Source organism: Tigriopus californicus, chromosome 10 (assembly GCF_007210705.1).
Source record: "Tigriopus californicus strain San Diego chromosome 10, Tcal_SD_v2.1, whole genome shotgun sequence".
NCBI classification, from domain to species: domain Eukaryota; kingdom Metazoa; phylum Arthropoda; class Copepoda; order Harpacticoida; family Harpacticidae; genus Tigriopus; species Tigriopus californicus.
Genome location: NC_081449.1, coordinates 2743716 through 2766267, shown reverse-complemented (window position 1 = coordinate 2766267; position 22552 = coordinate 2743716). Strand labels below are relative to the sequence as shown.

General features: G+C 44.1%; 2 protein-coding genes across 3 annotated transcripts; one reads left to right on the top strand and one right to left on the bottom strand.

The window, feature by feature from the left end:
- The first annotated feature begins 644 nt into the window (after positions 1-644).
- Positions 645-19411, top strand: LOC131888704 (uncharacterized). The gene is made up of 11 exons (XM_059237620.1): positions 645-860; positions 5562-5834; positions 6947-7068; positions 12464-12617; positions 14493-14605; positions 14850-15075; positions 16658-17428; positions 17494-17669; positions 17750-18250; positions 18321-18510; positions 18688-19411. The coding sequence occupies exons 1-11, from the start codon at positions 650-652 to the stop codon at positions 18927-18929; spliced, it is 2979 nt and encodes a 992-aa protein (XP_059093603.1). The 5' UTR covers positions 645-649; the 3' UTR covers positions 18930-19411.
- Positions 6913-12120, bottom strand: LOC131888703 (uncharacterized). 2 transcript variants are annotated; one of them, XM_059237618.1, is made up of 7 exons: positions 11665-12120; positions 11233-11319; positions 10829-11152; positions 10401-10648; positions 9795-10230; positions 7261-8700; positions 6913-7105 (listed from the first exon to the last, which is right to left on the bottom strand). In XM_059237618.1, the coding sequence occupies exons 1-7, from the start codon at positions 11930-11932 to the stop codon at positions 7083-7085; spliced, it is 2826 nt and encodes a 941-aa protein (XP_059093601.1). In that variant the 5' UTR covers positions 11933-12120; the 3' UTR covers positions 6913-7082. The 2 variants fall into 2 exon arrangements, with proteins under 2 accessions (XP_059093601.1, XP_059093602.1); XM_059237619.1 differs by having other exon boundaries at positions 10904-11152; positions 11665-12117.
- Positions 19412-22552: the final 3141 nt, after the last annotated feature.

Sequence of the window (22552 nt, the reverse complement as noted above, 5' to 3'; positions counted from 1 at the left end):
CATGATGAACTAGCGACATTGCAGATCTGTTAAATTCGCGAGTGTTCCTGAGAAAAGTTCATCTTCATCCGACGGGATCGAGGAGCAAGAACGCCCAGTGACTTTTTTATCCGTACAAATACTCAACTGCCTGTAATGTAAGTTCACATATATCTCAAACAGTGACACGGCTCAGGTTTAGGTTTAGGTGAGCCCTTCAATTAGCAAGGCCAGTTTTAGGCACACCGTTTCTCGGGATGGAGATCTCACCGTTAGTTAGTAGTTGCTAGGAATGTATTACTCAATCACAAACGGCCATGTTCGACCACAAACAAGGTGTTCTATTCACTCGACTTCTGATTCAATGTGTGCCAAGTCTGTACTTGTCGTTGCAACTTGCAACTCTCGACAATTAAGAAGTCCATTGGAGCGAGGATTCTATAGTTGTATTCTATCGAGTTGGAATGTGTGGCAGATTGTAAAAGCGCCAAGAAGTGTCATTTGGTCGAACGAGGAATAGAAATCCACTCTCCAAGTATGGTGGGTGCAAAGTCGGTTTCCAGTTTGAAGTTTACCGCTATGTTTAGCGAGAAAAGAGAGGGTTTTCTTAAAAGATATTCGTCTCTGAGAGGATATGGTCTTCACTCGTCGGGATCTTGAGCTCTTCAGGATGAGTAGGAGAAAATTCAAATTGTGGGAGAGAACGAATTGTCTCAGGGACTTCCATTGTTTCTTTCCCTGCCGAAGCGTTCGTGTTACAAAGTCAAATGAATTGCTCTTCTATTTCAGAATGTTGTCAGCTAACAATCAAATGGGGTCCATGGCCAAACGATACCTTGTGGTGGGCGTGATCATGGCCTATCTCATGGTATTAGCACAAGGTAAGAATGAGATCGAGAAAATCCAAAGCCATTAATGAAAATGCTTGCCAGCCAAAGGGGTGGACGTGTTCTTGAAACAATCATATCATCCACTCGTTACTGGTTACGGTGAGGTAGGGAATATGGGATGATGATTGGCTTGCCATCAATGCAAGCAAATCGATGTGGTTCTGACAGTCATTTCCAATCCCGCCCCGAGAGATAGTGAAAAACAAATAGAGCATCTTGTGGTTCATGCTAGATATTTCATGTCACACCACAGTGTTCACGTTTTGATGAAACCTATCAAATTTGACAAGCATCTGTCCAAAAGTCCAAAGACTCGTCTTTCCAATTTCTCGCTCTTTTAGTATTGGCCGAACCATTAAAAAGGAGTCGTCACGCGACATTGGTAGGCCGAATTTCCATTGGAGACATTTTAGGAGGGTATGAGGGTATTTGAATTGCAAATGACTGCAGGCAGCAAAGCACTTAAAACAATCCTTTCCTTTAGGGAAATCTATTGAAGTCATTCATCTTGTCTATGAACGAGATTTGTTTGCGTAAGTCATTGTGCATTAAAATACTTGAAGCTGGTTGTAATGATAGGCTTTGGAAACGTCTTCGTTGGCTCTTTCTTGTACCTTGCGTGTGTTCATTCGTGCTGGGAAAAAACTCCCATTGTTCGCAAGTAATCAGATTCACTTTCTGTCCTCTTGGATTAAAGAGGCGAATTAGCAGGCTTTGTCTGTACAGTGCAAACCGCTTCTCAGACACTATTGTTGTATGCGGGGAGAAATCTCTTTATCGCTTTCTTTCTTTCTTTCTTCGCCAGAGGTTGAAAGATCGGCGAAATGATTTGTTTGAACACATTTTGTTAGTGGCTCATCCAGATGCTCGTGGTGATGCTAATGGTAGTTATTGAAGTTTAGACGGACGGAAAGCGAAAGCAAAACCAACCACTCTCATGAGAATCCTTTTGCCAAGGAAATGCCTGGAAGCTGGCAATTTGTGGATTTATTTATGACTACAAACACAGAAGTAATGACCGGTTTCAGTTTCAATCGAAGCTAAATCTTAAAGATGATATTCCCATAGCTCAGAATTGTTCACGTTTCCGACCACGAAGTGACTGGAATGCTAATTGATGACAAGTCCGAGAGAAAGTCGAGACACTCCGGATCGAGCAAGATTCAGCTTGAGCTGACGAGGAAACCATAACAACAGCAGGGTTGAAATCTTTTTTCTCGGCGGACTTTCAAATTAAAATGAGGAATCTACTACACACACGTTTCTCCATGGCCAAATCTCACACCATATGGTGTGGACACCCTAAACAAGTCCGAGATGTTCTCGTTTACAAAAATGATGTTCAGTTTCCTACAATGTCCGGAGGTTAGAAATCAACCATGTTCCGAACAAATCTCCAGGGGGAAAGAGCGATTCGTTTGCTGCACATCTTATTAATATTGTGTCTTAATAGTGTGTGTCTCTTTAGAAATTAAGGGCAGTGAGTATTACGCCTTTTGTGTCAGATCTAGATCAAAGGGGTTCCATAAGGGTGAATAATTATGAAGGAAAAGGGTTGGACATGAATATATTCTCAGGTCTGTCATTGCTGATCTCCGGTATTCAAGTTTCAAGGCCCGAAGTTGTTGAGTGAAGGAGAGGAAATAAACGGATCTGTTTCTCTCACGACTTGACTTCCTTCCGCTAGACTGTGGTTCTTGTTTTTTAGCATGGTTGCTCCTAATTTCACACATGTAAGACAGTCAGTAACCATCATTTTCATTTGTTAGTCATAAATCCGCCCTCGCTTGGCCCACATGGTGGACAAGGTACCATAATTACCGAGAGATAATTTGGTGGAGCCACGAGGAATTAGGCCCTAGAGCGCAACATAAGCCAAATACTCGTTGACAAATCTTCAGCAAGACCTCCAATTTTCGTTGGCGAGGCACACACCAAAGCAGCAACCACTTAAACCAAGAGCTTGTTTGAAACACTTGCCTTTGCACGAAGATTCAATCCGTATTAAAGTTCGGCAAGCCACTTACGTTCATCCACCGACGAATTAACGCTCCAAACAGTCGACCGCTTGTCTTGAACAGGGTGACCGAAATGAGCAGTTTCAATGGGTCCGAGTGTCTGCTTGCCAAAGATAAAAGCGCCTGAGGCGAGCTATGATGTCGGAATCTAGGTCTAATAATCCGGAAATGGGATGATTTGCCCAATTCGAAGTAAATGCTATGTTGAAGAGCAACTTCACATGTTTTTTTTGTGTTCCAATCATCTTTTGATTGAGAGGAAGTGCGTCTGGTTTCGCACAATTTCGTGTCGACAAACGCAGAGAAATTGCATGATTAGATCAAAGATCTCGGAGCAATTTGCAAAAAGGTAACTTACCACCGTTCCATTGGTTTTCCTTGGATTTCTTTTTCATTGGCTGACCTAGTTGCTGCATATTGGAGTTGTAAACTTACGGCATTTTATCATCCCATAAAACAACGGTTATGTTGTATCACTTCATCCACACGAAAAGATTGGAATTTGGCCTTCTGAGACTACTGATCAGTGATCACCATTGTCATGCTGGTGACCTATGTGCCAAGTGCGAACGAAATAATCATCACAACTAACACCAACACCACCACACACAACAACAGCAACAACAACAAGACAGGAAACAAAAGGAATTCCCAGCCAACCACCAATTAGGTGACAAAGGGGAACCTCCTGAAGGGGCTGCTTCTTTCTCGAACTTGCCACCGAATTGAAAACCTATTAGGCTCCTCAGACTTGCCGATGGAAAACGAGGCAATAGTAGCATGACGAAAACGAATTGAATGGCTTGCTCCAAACCCGACATTTTAACCGAAAACATATTTTTCCTCCGATAGGAAACTTTTCGCGAACTGGGTTAATTTCTCGGGGTCAGATGTCGACACGATCCCCGTGAATAAGACTCTATTTCAAAAATCAACATCAGCGCAAGAATCTCACAAAAACAAAGGGAGTGCCCTCAATCCTATGAAAGAGTTCCCATTGACCATAATTGAAGGCATACGGGGATCAAAGTTCATCCGGGTGTACTTGAATCAAGGCAATTTCGCTTGATGTCGCGGTTTCCTTGACTTGCACGAGTGTTTCTGAATGCTCGACTTACTTCCGCACTCACACACAAACACACTTAGTCTGAAATCTGAATTAGGTCATCAGACGGTGGACTCCTACAAATCCAGTGTTTGGAACCATAAATGCCATTTCTAGAGCATTGCACACCCTTGGTTCGAGGCGTAGTCCTCACACATGGATGACTACCTCCAAAGATCGTCTGAGTCTTTCGCTTTCAATTGGAATCCAGCCAAAAAGGAGCAAACCGACCACAACATATCAGAGAGCGTTTTTAAAATCTCTGACAAAGTTATCATAAATTTCTTGTGACCAATGGCCACAAAGTCTTTTCAAACCTTTCATTTCATGTGTCCGTCCGCAAAATTGGCAACTTGATCTAGTTTGAATGCAATTGCTTCGTTTCAATGGCAACTCCGACCTTTAGCTTAATAGGTCCATTGTCGGGGGGTTATTAGTTCCACAATGGGCAATTTAACAGATTAAGGAAATTCCGAGGGTTCCAGGGAAAGTAACCATCTAATAATGAGAAGAGTTTCTTCCATTATTTTCTTACTCTGTGGGTTTTATCTGTCTTCAATTGTTGCCTATCTTCATTTCATCGGAACACCATGACCCATTTTGGGTATGGTTGGGTGGGTACCCGAACTCGCAAACCTAGACGTAGACATATACACAGTACTACGTAAACTCACCAAATACCGAGAAAAGAGCTTTTGTGCAATTTTCGTTTTGTCACGTTCGAGCATCTCTCTGGATTTTATTCCCGTCATTCCAGATTGGTGTGCTTGGCCATTTGTCATTAATCGCCGTGACTACGAGTTCTTGACTCTGATTTGATGTCTCACTCAAGTGGTGCCACTACTACATTGAAGATACACATACGTTCGAATCTGACAGCCCTCGACTCTCTTTTACAGCCATGACTACAACCAACCAACCAACGGGTTATGATTTTCATGAACCACATGATCATGACAACACCGTTATGGCTATTTTTGAACAATTTGGGTTGTTGCCAATTGCATTGTCGAGAAAATGAGCCCTCAAGAATCTAGAATCTGCTTGAAATACGGAACTTCCTCGCTGTGGATTTCTTTCTAACCATGCCTAGTTAGCTAAAGATGATTGGGCTTGTTGGGCTTTGTTATACATACGTAGTTGAGTGGCATTCCAACTCGTTAATGACTCTCTCAAAGTGCAAAGCATTGATGAAAAATGGCTCAAAAAATGACTTTTTTTCTGGCCTTTGATTGGGCTCAAACGAGAAACGGTTCTCTCTTGAACGTGGAGTTGTCGAGGATCAAACCTCGGGGCTTTCAAAGCGGCAATTGAACTCGTTCAATCCAGCTGATTCTAGCTGTTGTATTTTCTCGATGTCTTTGTTAGCTCATTCGTCAAGAACCGTTGCCGACACAGCCTCGGACGCTTTGCTTGTGCTTAAGAGCACCCTTAACGGGACTCGAGCCCTAAGGCTTCCATAAATCACAAATTGAATCATTGATCACTCGATTAAACATTCTAACATTGCTACAAGAAACAGTTTTACTTTTCTTTTTTTAACCAACCCATCTTCTCTAATGCTTTTAGGTCGAACAGCTTTCGAAAAGATGACCGATGTGGATTACCAAGGAGAGACCTACTATACGATCAGAAACTTGTCACTCTACGAATGTCAGGGATGGTGTCGGGAGGAGCCGGAATGTCAGGCTGCGAGCTTTAGTTTTGCAGTGAACCCGCTGAATCCTGGTCGTCAAGAGACCGTGTGTCTTCTACAGAACGGAACCCAAGCCAGTAATCCGGCTGCCAAGCCTCTCCGGGCCTTGAACCAGTACTACATGGTCAAAATGAGCATTCGATCGGGTAAGAAGACCCCTTGAGTAATTTGAACCTGACTTACGTACGTGTAGGTAGCTCTTGGCAAAGATTGCGTTGCGTTGTCGAACAACTCTCTCTCGATCCTGGAGTGAACAGATGGTCCTGAAGGCACCACTGTGTTGTTGACATTCTTTTCTATTTGAAGTCTGCGTCATTATCTCGGACTCCATTGGCATGACTGTAGCAAATGGACAATTGTTATCAAGTGCTCCAAGCTTGGAGGAAAAGCGATTTCGACTCTTTCTCAGTTTTCTTCTTCTCCTTCACCTTCTTGTTCCCTCGATTGTCATATCACCATATGCTGCTGTTGGCGGCCTCGTAACCCACTAAAACTGTGCAGTATGTGGTCGTTTCTTATCAGGCAATGGTTTGCCATAGTGGTACTCTGTCCGAAGTTCAATTCGCCATTCATCCTGGCTAGACCTCCATTACAGGTACATTAAAGTATTGCTACTGTTGTCTTATAGCAATGAGGTCTTGGGGTGCCATGACTCGTTTTGTACATTGGCACCACCTTCATGTACTATGTAGTGTAGCGCAAAAGGGGAGGGGTGACTGGATGGCACCGATAAGGGTGGAAATGGATAATTTGACGAGTAATGACAAATCTTATCCGAGCCCTCACATTTTGTAGAGATGAAAAATGGTCTCCAGAACCCCATGGACTGGAAAGAAATCACTTGATCGCAAATGAACCCTGGCCGAGGACGAATGAGATCTGCACCAATTACCCATGTTAAGTGCAAAAGTTCCTCAAGAGCGGTCGCACGATCTGGTCGTTTTCTGGGAAACTTTTCCCATCATTCGTTTTCTGTGCGCTTTAGCCGCCTAAGACACATGAGACCGTGTCCATCATCTTGAGATATAGACTAAATCGAATAGCGAAAGTGTCAATTTTCTCGCTCACACCCCGTAAACACGTACACTTTACTGCGTGTGGTACAAACCAATGCGGTGAGTGACAAGGCCGATCTTCTCTCCTAATGAAACATTTTCCTTGGTTCATGATAATGAACATCTCCACCTAAAGAGGGAGAGACACCAACTAATGGTTGAGAATCGCTTTTTGACAAGCTACTATATCTTTTATTTTCCAGATAAAGTCTGTAAGAGACCGTGGAACTTTGAACGGGTCCCCAACGCAATGATCCAAGGTCACGACAAGGCTTTGATCTTTACGTCCACGAAGGAGGCTTGTTTGGCGGCATGTTTGAACGAGGTAAGAATACGACATCAATCATGCTGTTGCTGACAGGCTGAAACGATGATGGATAGATGGACACACCAAGTTGACTTTCCTTTTCTCGATATCATTCGGATTTGCTCTGAATGTTATCGCGATCCGGAGTTCGGATTAATTGACAGAGTAGTCAACACACTTTCTCCTATCAAGAATATACCTCATACTCACCTGTTTCACAAGCTAATTGTGTGTGGAAGAAATTCTTGGTCGCGCCACAGCCCCCGTAAATAAATTCCACGCATTGACCATTCACAAAGGTCCAACTCTTGATAAAGCCCCGACAAAGGCCGGTCTCGGACCAGGGTTCTTCACACACCTCTGACCTTTGGATTCTTCCTCTGCCGTCAGCTCGAATGTTGTCCCCATTGACCTCTTTGCCTTGCGACGAACCAGCGGATTTTGAGCTGGCGTGGTATTTTTCGCCCGAATCTCCATTTTTTTCATGGCTTCCATTAGGTTTTGCATCATCGTAACTTGGGCCAGTCTGAAAATTTTGGCCATTTTTTTGACCTCGGATGCTCTCCAATGGTTGATGGTGGGAAATGGATTCAGAGTCTCTCGTTGGACCTCTGCTATGTTGCGACATGTCTTTGCTTTGGATTCTCCACTTTTTATTGCCACTTTGACCATATCGTGATGGTGTTTTGTACTCATTGTTGTTGAACCTTTCATATGGCTCCTCAAGCCTTTTGTAAGGTGCAAATTGTTTACTGAACTTGTCGTCGTGAATACCGACATTGCCTTGGGGTTCCATCTCATCTCTGAAGTTGTTTTGTTCAAGGCGACCACGGCTGCCAAATGTTGACGGCCCTTCAGACTGGCCACTCCTGGATGGGTAGCCACCATTCATGACATCAGTATCTTGTCTTTTGGAGGCTGCCATTGTTCGATATACAGAGTTTCGCGTATCCAAGTTATCGGAGGGTCTTTGCTTATCCTCGCTACTTTCAGAATTCATTGCTTTGGGTGATGAGGATGAAGGTTGAGGCGGCCAATGGTCAATACCGGCATACATTTCTTTGGAGTCTTTCCTGTCATCCATTCGGCCTTTTTTATCGGAAAAACTACTCGATTGAACGGAGGAATGCTGATCATCGCTAAAGTCAGCACCATATTTGTTGCCACTCTCGGGCAGTTTGTCCGGTCTGTCATGCATTGCAGCGCTTGACTCAGTGTTGCTATTGAAAGACCAAGCGAGGGGGCGTGAATTTGATGCAATGCTATCCTGACTTGCAGGAAATTTTGGCAAACCCATGGCTCCCATATTTCTCGGATCTTTGTCTCCAGTATTCACGTAATGATATAGTTGCTTTTCTTGCCAGTTGCGATTATCATTATCGTCAGTGTTGCCTTGACGTGCGCTGATGGCCTGGTTTTCCTTGTGATTGTTTTCCGTGTTGCCTGTCATGCTCACATGGATGTTGGTTTTGGGTTCACTCACCTCATTTGCATCCGTGTCTCTGTGAGCATGATACTTATGAATGAGTGCATGACCCCATCCCCCTCGATCTTGGCGATCTTCATCATCTTTACGGTTATTGTTGCTTTCGGGCTTGACGTTTGAAGACGTTTCTGGGGTTCTGTGAGAAGTTGCTGGGTTGACGCAGGCTAAAAATAACAAACAGGATCAGTTGTTGCTCAATCAGAGCGAAACTGGCTTTATGATGTCAGTTTGTCATGCAACCGCTAAATTTTGGTGGGTCAGAGACGATGGGGCTGAATATTCGAGACAGTTAGGTGATTTTGTGGAGCCTACTGCGATTGTTCATATTGCCGTTGTTTGAAGTATTTGAAAGACAATTGAATGAGAAATCAATCCGGAGAGAGGGGGGGAAGGGGGAATTATACGGATATTGCCCTATACGAAAGAATCAGACTCCCATTAGAGTCAACGATCCAACAACAATTAATTTTGTTTTCCTGAAGAAGTAGGCCTTTGAGACTTCACATTACTCTGAGAAATGCAATTCAGGGGCATGACTGGCAATTTTCGGCGCAGAAGCAATTTTAACAGAAAAGAGAGCACAGGGTGCGAAATGGTAACATGAATGACGAAAACCCTGTAAGCTATTAATAGCAGTAGTAGTGGGGACTCAATCGCTGGCACGCACGCACGCACTTGTCAACTTGTTTCTCGGGTTCGAACTTTTGGAATGAGAAAAGCTAACTGTTGTTGAGCGAGCTCCTTGGATAGTTGATGAAACAAGTTGGAAGTGATTTGAATGGTCGAGCATGAAGCTTTGAGAAATGGTGGCTGAGGTGACAATTGGCCACAGGTTCTCAGAGCCATAAACGTCCGATATTGAGTCTCAGTACAAAGGAGCCCTAAATCATGGTTGAGGTGGTGATTCTATGGAGGAACCAATTAGGCCCTTCGTTAGATTCGACAGACAATGCCGGGGCGGTTTGATTGTTGGAAACTATCAACAATTCATCTCCATTTTTTTGCCTGCAAAGGAAACTAATGATCGCTGGGCCTCGCTTTATGCCCTTTTCTACCTTTTACTGGCCAATTTTGAATTTCATTCACCGGAAAATGGCACTTGTAGATTTGAGTAAACATTAGGAAGGTCGTAAATTGGTCACGCAACCTCTTCCCTCATTGATCGACAATCTCAGAGCATGGGAAAGAAGAAAGATCTTCTTGTGCATAGCATCTCCTAATTGGAGAATACGGCCCATGAGAAGATTTTGTTAATTACCATCTTCGCACAGTTGTCGGGTTTGGAAGATGTTTAAGGTGAATTTGCATCCACCTAGACGATCAAACATGCATCGACCGTCTTCAAAAGTCCACACGGACGATTTTCGCCGACATAACGGATAAAACATCTTGGCGACGAAGGTAGATAAACCATTGCATTGCGATTCGGAGAGCTCTGAAGAAAGTAAATCGTTATCAAAATCGGAATGGAGCGGCTGTTGCCAATCCTTGGTAGTTTCGTCTGGTGGTTCATGTCCACGTTTATTGCTCTCCTGACTAAATGTGGTCGGAGGCACAGGGACCATTTGTTGTTCTGTGGTCACCAGATCATCATCCGTTGTGGCAGTTCCGGTACCGTTCAAGGGTTCTTGTAGAGTGGATTCTCTCTCGTGTCTGGTCAAAGCTCCGGCCTGGTTTTCAGCCTCGATTTGATCCTGTCAAGTTTGGACGACAGAGATTATTAAGGTACGAATGAAGACAAAGCACCTTGATTTGGAGATGGTTCAGGTAATTGCTCTATTTTTGGCCAACTTGAGTGAGGTAACGCGTTTATTTTCCATTTGAAGCAGATCCAATTGGATTTTCATGGACTTCTGATACTCACCGAGGCCGTTTTTGTGGAATCATTCTCTACAGCCAAGCTATCAATGGTTGGGGCAGTCAAAATGGCATGATTTTCGTTCTCTTCTTGGGAGTTTGAGATGGATTCCATTAAGTCTCCGGCAACGGTAGTGTTGCCTTCGAGATTAATTTCATTACTTATTGTTGCTTTTGTGATTGTGGTTGGAGCTTGGTCGTGATCACTTTCGGTGGGATTCGTCGAACCATTAGTCATCCGATCTTGGGCAGAGCCTTATTAGAAACAACAAAAAAGAAAATAGATTAATCATGCCTTAGGATTATAAATGAACAATGAATCCGGAGCTGATCCGAATCCAATACGTAAACGGCAGGCTTTCCTTATTGGCCACAAAGTCTTTCCTCCTTTCATTGAACGAACCACTTTCAAGTGTTAAAAAGCTAAAGCCGCACCCGGTACGGACGAGTACGAAATGTCTCCCGAAATGGTTATCAACTTGATAAATCTTGGGACGTCATTGGCTTTACTTTGTGACAAATCATTGTGGGAGGTTGTTGATGTGGGTCCCATTAGTTCAGGTTGGTTTAGAGCCCGCAACTCAGTGTTCCCGTTTGAAGGGGTTAATGAGGTCGAGAGAGTTGTTTCCTCCTCTCCATTCCGAGAAAAACGAATCACTGGAGACGCAATTGTACTCGACATACTCGACGCTTTCGAGGCGGCATTGGAATGGGTCGTGGTTCTTGTCCAATTCTTCTCAGAAAGCGAGGAAGGATTGTCTGATGAGGAATTGGAATTCACCAATATATATATATACATATATGAGAAAATGTTTCAAATCTTCGCACATTGCAATTACCTGTGCCTGTCATTGTTGTTTTCGTCATGGGTGTGACGGTTTGCGGATGTGCCTCGAAATTGGGCGTTGGCATCAAAGAAAGGCAGACTGAAAAGCCGAAGAAGCAACGATGTGAATTACAGCCTAGAGAGCATCTAAAACCTCCCCTGCACTTCAGACACACAGCCTGATGAGGGCGAGAATTTCCCCTCGAAATCCTGCCATTCATTTCGAGTCGGCAGCTATTTCTGGAATAAAATGCAATTTGCTTCGTTTCACGTTAAGTCGATGAATGTCTTCCCATCAAATTGTTGCCATTGCCAAAGCGCCAGAAGTCCTCATGGTCTTTGGTAATTTTGTTCATGCCCTTCTCGTCTCCAAGTGAAGATTTATTACCCATGCTTATCAAGGCCTCCAACCATACTGTAAGGTTTAATTTCCATTGCTGCCTACCCTCCTGGCACTCAAGTTCAGTGTCAAATAAGTTCTCAGAGGCTCCACATCCGCTATAAATAAGTTTGACACAGGCTCCCCCACTGTTGTTACTGGGTTGTCGATCAAAAGTCCACTTTTCCGAATGTTGAGAGCAATTCCCGGGCTCAGTCTTGACTTCTAAGCATTGGGAAGATCGATTCTGGGCCAGATCTTGCCCGACACTTACTTGGACGAGGGAAAGAAAAAGCGAAACCTGAGCAACACCAATCCAATGCTTGATGTTCATGGTGTGGATTGTTCGTCGGGAAATGTGGGAATGGTTTCTCAAAAATGGTAATTGAGCAATTTCTCGAATAGATCTTCTGCTGAGCCCACACCAACCTGTTTGGCCAACTAGTAAGAAGCCAATGGGCCATTTTACATATTTCACGATTTGAAGAAGGCCATTTACGTTCAGTTTTTACGATCGAATTAGACTCCATTAGCGGTGGAACGAGCTCCGAAAATATCCTGAAATTGAAGTGCCGCATGACGACACTGGGATGATCGGTTCACGCCTCATGATCGTTCGTAAAGGCTCTCGACGTTTCGTCTCTCCTTGACTAGTGACTATCTATACATACATAGGTTTATTTTCCACTCACTTGAACTCAGGGAAAACCATCAAGAAACCACAACATATCTACCTCCTCCATGAGCTAGATTGTAGACACAAGTAAATGTAACAATGGATGGAAAGGGCTCCCCCCCCAATAAATCACCAAACTAATCTGCTGAAATTTCCGGTTCCTAATGATGACGACATTTTGTATTTTAGAAAAACTTCATTTGTCGGAGTGCAGAATACAACTACGTGACCCTCCAGTGTCGACTCTCCGATTACGACCGCAGGACCGTGAAGGAGGGCTTGCAAGCGGCTGAACTCACACCAGCTCAAGGTGTCGACTACTTTGAGAACCTCTGTCTCCAAGGTAAGCATTGTATAAGCATGTCAAGACAGAACTCTGCAATCAAACACGAGGCATTCAAGCTATATTTGGCTGACGAGCCTCGTCATGCAGGCCAGGATTGGTAAAAACATTGTTCAAAGGGTTGGCGAGCTCTCAGCTCTGGCCCAGGAACTCTGAGGTGTGATTCCCCCTCACCCTTCTAGACCAGGTTCAATTAAGAGCTTGGGAAAAATCAAAGGGAGCCTCCTCTTCTTTCGCCTCTTCGTCCCTTTGAAAGTTTTGAAAAGGGGGTGCTGTAGCGACGACTTGGATAGAAGCGACTAAAAATATAGTTTCTCCTTGGTAAGCAACTAAGAACTATCAGAGCATGACGACAAACTTATCCAGAGGTCTCTGTCTGTCTGCCTTTCTGTGTCTCTTCACTTTGTGGAGAGGAGGTGAGGCAGCCGCTTGCTTTATTGTGCTTCTTGCTTCTACGAAAGGCAAAGGAGGACCCGGATGATGATCATGACGATATGCCGATGGTTGTCGTCCTTCATGCATGTTCGTCCGTGATCAATGAACAAGGGAGAATTAGATATTGGATTTTGGACTTTGCTTGTGAGATCGTTCGCGATTAATCTCCATGACTCACGAGGGAGAAAACGAAGTGACAACACCACTGACGACAAACAGGGTTGTTGCTCTCGAAAAACGCGGGGGTTGGTTGTTGGTTGTTGATTGGATGGAGAAACCGCTGAGACGTGACTAACTATACAAAGATCCAACCACCGATAGTGTATTCTTTTAACACAATCTCGTTATTTCCCCCTAATTGCATGCCTACGTACTTCCGTTGTGTAAAAATCATTTTCTCTTTTTTGCACCCCAACCTTCAGTTGAGCTGAGTGGGTCATATATTCATTGCAAGACGATACCAAAACACATTCAACCCCAAATAGTGTTTTGAATACTCGGAATCGTTCTGTAACAAACCATTACGCTTCTATTCAAAGTTTTAGTGGCAGACTAAATCTTACACGAGAGTGATGAGCGGCATTTTGTAGGTCAAATGAACACAGCTAATTTTGGAAACCAATTTCGACGACACGGAAGCCTTTCAGCAAATTTGTCGGGAGAGGCTCCGTTGACGAGAAACGGTGTTTTTTCGTTGGATGCAAAACTTGGTTGGTTTTGCGGTTGGAAAGGAAACAAGTGTGCAATTAGTAAATGAAGTGTGTGTCTTTATTTCGGGTTTAATTGTAATTACCACAGCGGGTAGCTTTCGTAGTTCCTTTGACCCAGAAAATAAGCCATAGGGAAGAGTGAGAGAAAAACAGGGCTTGTTTGATATGACAAATTATCTTTTTCATGCTTTTCTCGAGAAACTCCGACCACAGATGTTTTTGTCCAAGATTGGTTGGTGCCTTCTTTATGAAAGGCCAATTTCGATTGCAACGTGCAAACCAGAGCGCCAAAATTCAACCGGCTATTTATAGGAGGAGGTTCATAGAGCATGTCAAATGAATAATTACGAGGAAGCTTCTCGGTTGAACAAGTTTCTCGTTTCCACAATTTCATGGATTTTTTATCTTAAAGTCTTCGAAAATCAAAAAATCAGAAAACATACCAAGTCGTCAACTTGAAAAAGTGGAAAACATGAATGAAACAATGCGTAAGAAAGATGAAAATGAGGCCCGTCAATATTTGGCAGGTGTCATTTCCCTCTTTCGACCAAGAAACATTACACACAGTACAGTGGTGGCTAAGCTTCCAGTCAGAGTTGATCACAAGTCATGATCTCTTTCTAATCATAGTCTATGGCTGAATGAGTTCGTATAAAAGAGTACTTACAAGTCGGCGAACTCGGTTTTTACCATCTTCAAATAAATCTTTTCTTTCTCATTCCCATTTTAGGCAATACAGCTTGTGAATCCGAGCGATCCTATCTAGTTCCTAAATTCGGAGTTCCGGATCAAAAAGTTGCACTACACGTTGGAGTTCACTACTATGTGGACAAGGAGCTTATGGTGAGTACTATCATCTTCCTGAAACTCACCGCTGGATTTGTCGACTTCCAGCGTAAATGGTTCAAGATTGCTCCCTTGGAGGCCCCCATCTTGCTTGTTGTGGTACTTCCTATGTCTGTTGGCACTGACAGAGTCCAACCGATCATAATCAGAATTAATTCAAATCTCATTCTTCTTTTAACGATCGTTTTTTTGCCAGTTTTTTCGTGTGTTTAATGGAATGAAAATCCACCTTGACTTTCAGGCCAACAGCCAACAAGCGTGTGGACGAGCATGTGCCATTGAATCCGAGTTTTTGTGCCGATCCTATTTATATCTAGGCCCTCCCTCTGGGACTGATTATAATTGTAAGATGTATCACATGGATCATTGGACCATTCCTGCCGGAGCCAGTGCCTTCGTCAATAGCATCACTCCCATTCTGAATGATGGCTCTCGAATTGGAAGCTATTTTGAGAACCGATGCGGTCGTAAGTACTCCTAAAAACTTTAAACACATGCTAATCTAATTACGGCTTTGGACCTCTCTGCCAATTTTGCTCTACTCATCAAATTGACTTGGGAAATATCTTTTTGAGACATATTTATTGGCCTTGTGCGTGTGTACAAAGGCATCTTGGTTTTTCCTCGTTTGAGCATGGATATTTCGAATGGAATGCAAGCATTAAGTGGCACAAGTACTGACGAACTCGCTTGAAACAACAACTACTTATATACGGACTGACCGACTTGCTTGCATCTTACTAATCACCTTTTCCAATATTGACCTTTCAAGGATGTCTAATTTCATAATCCTGAATTAACCAACTTCCCTTCTCCTGTTGACCACCAAGACTTCCCCCTCGAAATATGAAGACATTCGTCTTCTTCCAAAGCTCATTCATCTTGATTAACTGCATGATTCTTTCCCAAAAATGTCGCAAACTCAGAGCACTTCCAAATTCCAAAGGAAGGGTCAGTGTTCTGAACCCAAAGCACCGCTTCTACTTCATCCATTCGTTTGCGACTAGCTAAACCATTTACCCAAAAGTTCTCGGTCATTTGACGTTTTTCTTTGACCTGCGTGTGCGCACCATAATTTCCTCCATTGATCTCTTGGTACACGGACGGCTCTCCAATTATCTCCATTCACCACGAAAGGGAGCGAGAGTATCAGTCCTACAACCACGACTTCTCTAGCCCTATCCCAATGACGAAGTAACGAGCCTTTGCACCCCTATCTTTTCTAGACCCAACCCCTTTGCACTATACCCCGTACGTGGGTTCAAAGCAGCCTAAGTCTTTGTACACCACTATGAACGACGACAATACGATGCTGTGTAAGCGGGTGGTGACGGCCGATGGACGGTACATCACGCAGATCACTTGCTACGAGAAGGGCGAGGAAGAGGGGCAACAGATGATGCAGGAAGTGGAGGAGGCGGAGGCGGGAAGCGATCGCCAGGCCCTGAGATTGCCCTATTTCGGGAGTCAGGGCCGGAACGCCCTCACCTCGCTCTTCCAAGCCACCCGGAGGCAATTGGGTAGGTGGAGATTAGTACTCACACCTAAAACAAAAGAGAGAAACACGCTCAAAACGAGACAACACGTCTGCATCTCCGTGGTTTGGGACTGGAGGTGCGGGATTAACATTGGGATACACACATTGGAATAATCACATCTTTCTATCTGAGACAAACGGTGCGGTAGATGACGAGTAAAGGTCCTACAACAGGAGAAGGGAAAATCCGGTTTATCCTTTTGACCCTTGGGCTTAAAAGTGCGAACTAACATAATACCTGTAAATAATAATATATACTGCTAACCAAGACAGACATGAACAGACCTAAAGACTTGGATGATGTGCAAATGTGTACAAAACACCCACCTGACGTTGACAAGCTTCAAACTTCAACCTACCTGTCCTTTGAATGCCAAGCCACTTCTATCCAAGATGCCTCAAAAACACAACCAACTGAAGTTTGAAATGTTGACCCCTTAAATCGCATGAGGGTTGCCTGCCTGCCTGCCTGACTTGTACTTAAATTGCCCATGCCTTCTTGATTTGAACAGGATCTGTCTCGGATGACTTGCCCACAGCTGGCCTTGAGGATAACTCCGATGGATCCAGTTCCAATGGATCTGATCAGAACAGTTCCAGTTCGGAGAGTTCAAGCTCAACTGGTTCCAGTTCGAATGCGAATGGTTCCAGCTCAGCTGGTTCCAGTTCGAATGCGAATGGTTCGACCGATACTGATTCCAGTTCGAATGGGTCGGGTCAAAATGCATCGGGTGATGTTGGAACAGACGGGAACACTGGAACCAACAGCAACAACAACAACAACAACAACAGCAATGGCGGTGAAGGGTCCAATGATCAAGGCGGAAATAATGCGGCTACGTCTGGACAAAACAATAATGGAAATAATGCTGGCAGTAATAATAATGGTGACAGTGCCGGTAGTACTGGAGGCAACCAAGCAAATAATGGTGCCAACAGTAACGGGAGTGGAAATAATGGGAACGGAAATGCCAGTTCCAACAATAGCAACGGTTCAAATAACGAATCTTCTTCTTCTAATTCCAATGGTTCAGGTGGAAACACTGACATTGACTCTGGACTCAACTCCAACGGTGGGGCTAACAATCCTGATGGGAGTTCAGACTCAAGCAATTCAAACAGTATTGGCGGAGGCATCACCAACAACAATAATGGTGGTCTGAACGGACCCTTTGACGGATCAAACAACGACAATTCCGGTTCCAATAACAATCTTGGAGCTGGAAGCAACCAAGTGGATAACCCCGATGTAAACTGTGATGGCCAAGGGACTTGTTACGATGGTAAAGTTTGAATATTCGTATGCTGTTACGAGAAAAAACAAGTTCATTCTTATTTTTCCTTGCAGTCACTGTTCATTGCAAAGATACCAGAATTGTGGTCAATGTTGGAACTACCCGACCGTTTAGTGGTCGAATTTACGCCTTGGGTCGATCTGAGACTTGTAATGTCGATGTGATCAACAGTAACTCTTTCCGACTTGACCTGACCATGGCTGGACAAGAATGTAACACTCAATCAGTGGTAAATTAAGATTTTTTTTCAAAATCAAATTAACATTAGCCAATTTGTAAGAGACCCAACTTTCTTTCTCCATACCCTAGAACGGCGTTTACACGAATACCGTAGTGGTCCAAAGGCACAGTGTGGTCATGACCAAGACGGACAAGATCTACAAAGTTCGGTGTACTTACGATACCTCCTCCAAGAATATCACCTTCGGTATGATGCCCATTCGTGACCCCGACATGATCAGTATCACTTCTGCTCCAGAGGCTCCTGCTCCTCGAATCACGATCTTGGACCAACGTCAGAAGGAAGTGGAAACTGTGCGCATTGGTGACCGACTCACGTTCAAGATTGAGATCCCAGATAAGACTCCCTATGGTATTTTCGCACGATCCTGTGTGGCCATGGCCAAGGATTCCAGATCCACCTTCCCGATCATTGACGACAACGGTTGTCCAGTTGATCCAACCATCTTTCCCCGCTTTACCCCTGAAGGCAATGCTCTCATTAGCAACTACGAAGCTTTCCGATTCACTGAAAGCTACGGTGTTATCTTCCAATGCAATGTCAAATACTGTCTTGGACCTTGTCCTCCAGTGAGTTTATAGAAGTCCAATGTTGGAGGTATGTTTGACTGAATTTGTTTTGTTTTCTAACCCATTCCAGGCTAGTTGTACTTATGGCCGCGAAAATTTTGACTCATGGGGCAGAAAGAAGAGAGAGGCTGCTTTCCTGGATGACGACTCGGTTGATTCCCAAATGAGACTTTCTCGGGAGATCATTGTCCTTGACTACGGAGATGAGAAGACCAGCCCCTATGAGCAGGATCAAGAGAGATCATTCGGCCAAGGAAATGGTAAGTTGATGCCAGAAAATCCTATGCAACCTTTCTATGGAACCATTCTTGTCTTGAAGATCCGTCCCAAAGCCTTTCTTAGGTTTTGGAAATGCAATATGACAGCAAAAAGCAAATAGGCTTTGGATAATTCTAAGAAATGATAATCCAACGATTACGGTTTTTCATTGCTCACAGGAACGGACTACCATGCCACACCTCTAGATTGGGAGAGCCACGTGAACGAAGCGATCTTTTCGAAGCCCTTGGATCTCGATTCTTTGGATTTGTCATCTTGTCCGACAAGAAGCTCAGTTTTGGGCTTAGCCGTGACCTGTGCACTTCTTGTGGTGATTTATATTTGTACAATTTTCTGCTATTGTATTCGAAGAGCCGTTTCTGAAAGCTCCAGCAAGATGGGTCGGGATTATTTGAGATAATTCTCCGCAAACAAACACAAAGAGTTTCGATATCCCTCGAATCAATCACGAAGCATTATTTTTCTGGCCATTCTTTGGGCGGTGTTCAAAATTTAGGGCGATTGTTTTTCAAATTTTTCCACTAGATCTTGCAATAATGACCACAACCTGTATTGACGAAGGTTTCTTGTGATACAACGACCACTTCATATTTTTTATACCGTAACTTTCATTTTCCCTTCCCTAGCAATTTTATTGTCAAAAAATCCTTTTCTTCCGGTCTACCGAAGACGAACCAAATTGATATTATTGCTTAATGGACTCCATTGTGTGTGATTAAAGCAAATTTAATGTAAAAAAGCCAATTCATTTAACCTTCTTCTTAGAATACCACATTTTCTTGAATAGATTTTCAACAATTGATACTACATTGATACTTCACTGAATTGTATGTTGTACAGCCATGATGATGTTCAAATGGCAGCTATGAACGCTGAATGAAGAATAAATGAAAAAACTACCTATAAATCCCAAATTCATTTATCATGAATCCTTTCAACTACTGATTGCTTAAGTCCAACGAGGTATATTGGGATACATAGACTGCAGAAAAGTGTTATCCCATCAAAAAATCAATTTCGATATGTTGATGCTTTAGTACGATTTTGAAATCAAGATAGACACAAGTAGTGCTTTTCCGGCCTGTACAATTCACACATTTCATAAATTTTAGCTTAAAGTCGACTAACATCGACATTTTGGCAATCCCATAGGTGAGCGCAAAAACGAAATTTTCCAAAGGGCGTAATGAAAGTTGTTAACTCTTGCCATTTATTTTCTAAGGGTATTTGCCAGTATCCTTTTACCAGATCCAACTTCACAAAATACTTATCGGATGGTTGGAAACCCGAAATGGCTTGAACGGGGGTTTTGGTGGGATGGATGGAACGGATCACTTCAGTATTCAGGCGGGTCAAATCCACACAACCAGATTCCACCATCCGACTTGGGGACCACAACCAGAGAATGACACCATGGGGTCGGAACATCATCCACTTCTTCAATGATCTTCATGGTCACCATTTCTTTGAGATTAGCCTTGACTAGCTCGAGCTGTGGGATCGGGATTTGATAGGCAGTATTGATGGCGAACGGTCTTGCATCATCCTTCAAGGTAATGACCATAGGATCGCCGACTACAGGCCCACGCATTGGCTTGAGGCATGAATCATCAAAAGCTTCTCTGTAAATAGATATGAGCTTAGCTTCAACAGTAGAAAAATCCATACTGGAGGGAACATCGGGCAAAGCCTTAATCCAGTCTTCTCTCTTGTTCAAAGGCCAAACGGGCGATGACGATGACGGATCAACCACTGGACCAGCATCCTCTTGGATAGAGGAGACCACGGGACGAGGGAAGTCAGGACCAACTATCCCAAGGGCTTTGCAGGCTTGGAGACTCAAATATGAATCGTCCAAATCCTCGCTCACTACCACAGTTATGTCACGGGCGTGGTGATTCTCCTCCACACAAAGATCGGTCTGGAAAGTTCCAAAAAATTTAAGCAGAAGACCATCGACACCAGATATTCTGGCTTTTGATAGACGTTGCTATGGCAATCATCTGACATGAATCTGAATTGCGAAATTGATTCATTCCAATAATAACCAGATCAGCTCCAGTGTCAGCACAGAATCGAAGACTGGCCGATTTGGATGAGCCAAGAGGGGTTACCTTGACATCAATCCGATTTCCGACACAAACAGAAACGGCTGACGCCACGCGCCAATGTATTCCACTAGCCTTTTTGTCGTCCTTATGACGGCAAGCCGGTAGCCAATGACCTGCTCGTCCGCATCCGTGACAACTGGATTTGAGAGCTGGACAATCTCCACGTGGGTGCTTCCTAGAATTTCCACAAAGAAGACACCTCTCGGATGAGTCGGACGGCTTGTCTGGCTTTTTGACCCACGTTCGACCATTCCTCTTGTAATTGGACTTGGCGGCAACACTCACGTTGAGATCGGGCTCTGCGTTTTGACCAATCACATTGACGGCTTGAAAGGGGGAGGCGGTGCTAAAGTCGCGAGCACCCAAACGATTGGTCTCCTCCTCGATGATCAACTTTCGAGCCTCGTTGAATGTTGTCGCGTTCTTCTCCATAACTTTGGCCTTATCGACCTCACTGTGTATGCCCTGCAATAAGAGTGCGATCAAGAGACGGTCTTCCGTGATGGAAGAAGAATCACCATAATCAGCCAGTTCTCTTAAAGAGCTACAGAAAGACCTATAACTCTGACCCTCTTGTTGACGTACAGCGAGAAGATCCCGCATATCCAGGTGCACGTTGCGCAAGCTACGAAGATGATTCTGGACGAGGTTCAAAACCTCGTCCACGTTTCGGCCCGTCTCGGGTCTGATCCCAATGCAGTGGTGCACCAATTGCATGAACCCGGGACTGCAGCATTCCCAAAAGAGACCCACTTGGACTGATCTCTCACATTGATCCATGTAGACCAAGCGCGAATAGTTATTCCATAATGGTCACCACCTCGTGAACTCCTTGTGATTCACATCCTCAGCCAATATAGGTGGTTTCTTAGCATCGGTTTTGGGTAAACGAGGATGAGCATGTCTGGAAACTGGAGGTGAAGTAGATTGGCCTGCATCAGAGAGCCTGATAGCGTTTGCTTTGACATCTCTACGGAACCCAATTATTGTAGATTTAGCTTTGAAGAAAGCTTTCACGTGTTCGTCCACGGCCGGGTCAGAATCCTTCACATCGGAAGCAATCCCACAATTGACCTGATCCTCGGCGTCAAGATACTTCTGGAGGCGGTCGTCCCAATGGCCAAGGAAATTTTCCAACAAAATTGGATCATCTCCCACCACATAATCGCCCAGAGAGGATTCGGCAATGTTCCTTGCGGTGGTCAAGGCGGCCTTAAAGCCTGAACGGCTAGCCTTCAGAGCCTGGATTGTCTCTCTATCCAACATGGTGTCGGACCACGACGAACGGGAACGGGATATGACACAGATTCAACTCCACAAGCGGGAGGATGGGAGCCAAGGAACCTCACGGAACTCACGCTTTGATCAGGATGGGGCCGCAGACAGTACTTCAAGAAAGATACGTACATGCCGACTGCGCCATCACATGATCGTGCGAATGGATAAGGGAGACGGGTTAAAGGGTAGAGATGGAGGTCTTTTTTGTCTTGACAATAGGAACAGAATGCCCTACATTGAATCATAATGAAGTCGGGGTGCTCACTAAGGTACACCAAGCACAGATCTCTACAAGGACAGAATTAGGCAAATGCATATAATTTATAACTGGTCACTGCAATTTACAACGGCATCGACATATCTTAAACGACGAAAACGACCCAAGCTGCCGACTGTGCAATCAGAACGACGAGACTCCCTGGCATCTATTAGCTGAATGCCCAGGGTTAATAACTAGTCGTTGGACAAGTTTCCAACATCCGACTCTGCCACAAATGCCCAAATGGTCACTAAAGCAGCTCCTCGGATTCCTGAAGGAATCTATCATATGGGAGTTGCTGGACCTATGGGGGCAAGAGTAAAAATGACTAAGGAGCGGGAATATCTCCTAATTGGGACACCTTTTCTCAGACCT

What these genes read in the sequence shown, in the direction of transcription:
- LOC131888704 (XM_059237620.1), top strand. Translation starts at nt 650, where the DNA reads ATGAGTAGGAGAAAATTCAAATTGTGGGAGAGAACGAATTGTCTCAGG. An exon ending in TCTCATGGTATTAGCACAAG is followed by an intron (nt 861 to 5,561) that starts GTAAGAATGAGA and finishes TAATGCTTTTAG; the next exon opens with GTCGAACAGCTTTCGAAAAG. An exon ending in TGGCGGCATGTTTGAACGAG is followed by an intron (nt 7,069 to 12,463) that starts GTAAGAATACGA and finishes TTTGTATTTTAG; the next exon opens with AAAAACTTCATTTGTCGGAG.
- LOC131888703 (XM_059237618.1), bottom strand. Translation starts at nt 11,932, where the DNA reads ATGAACATCAAGCATTGGATTGGTGTTGCTCAGGTTTCGCTTTTTCTT. An exon ending in ATTCCACAAAAACGGCCTCG is followed by an intron (nt 10,231 to 10,400) that starts GTGAGTATCAGA and finishes CAAACTTGACAG; the next exon opens with GATCAAATCGAGGCTGAAAA. An exon ending in CCGACAACTGTGCGAAGATG is followed by an intron (nt 8,701 to 9,794) that starts GTAATTAACAAA and finishes TGTTATTTTTAG; the next exon opens with CCTGCGTCAACCCAGCAACT.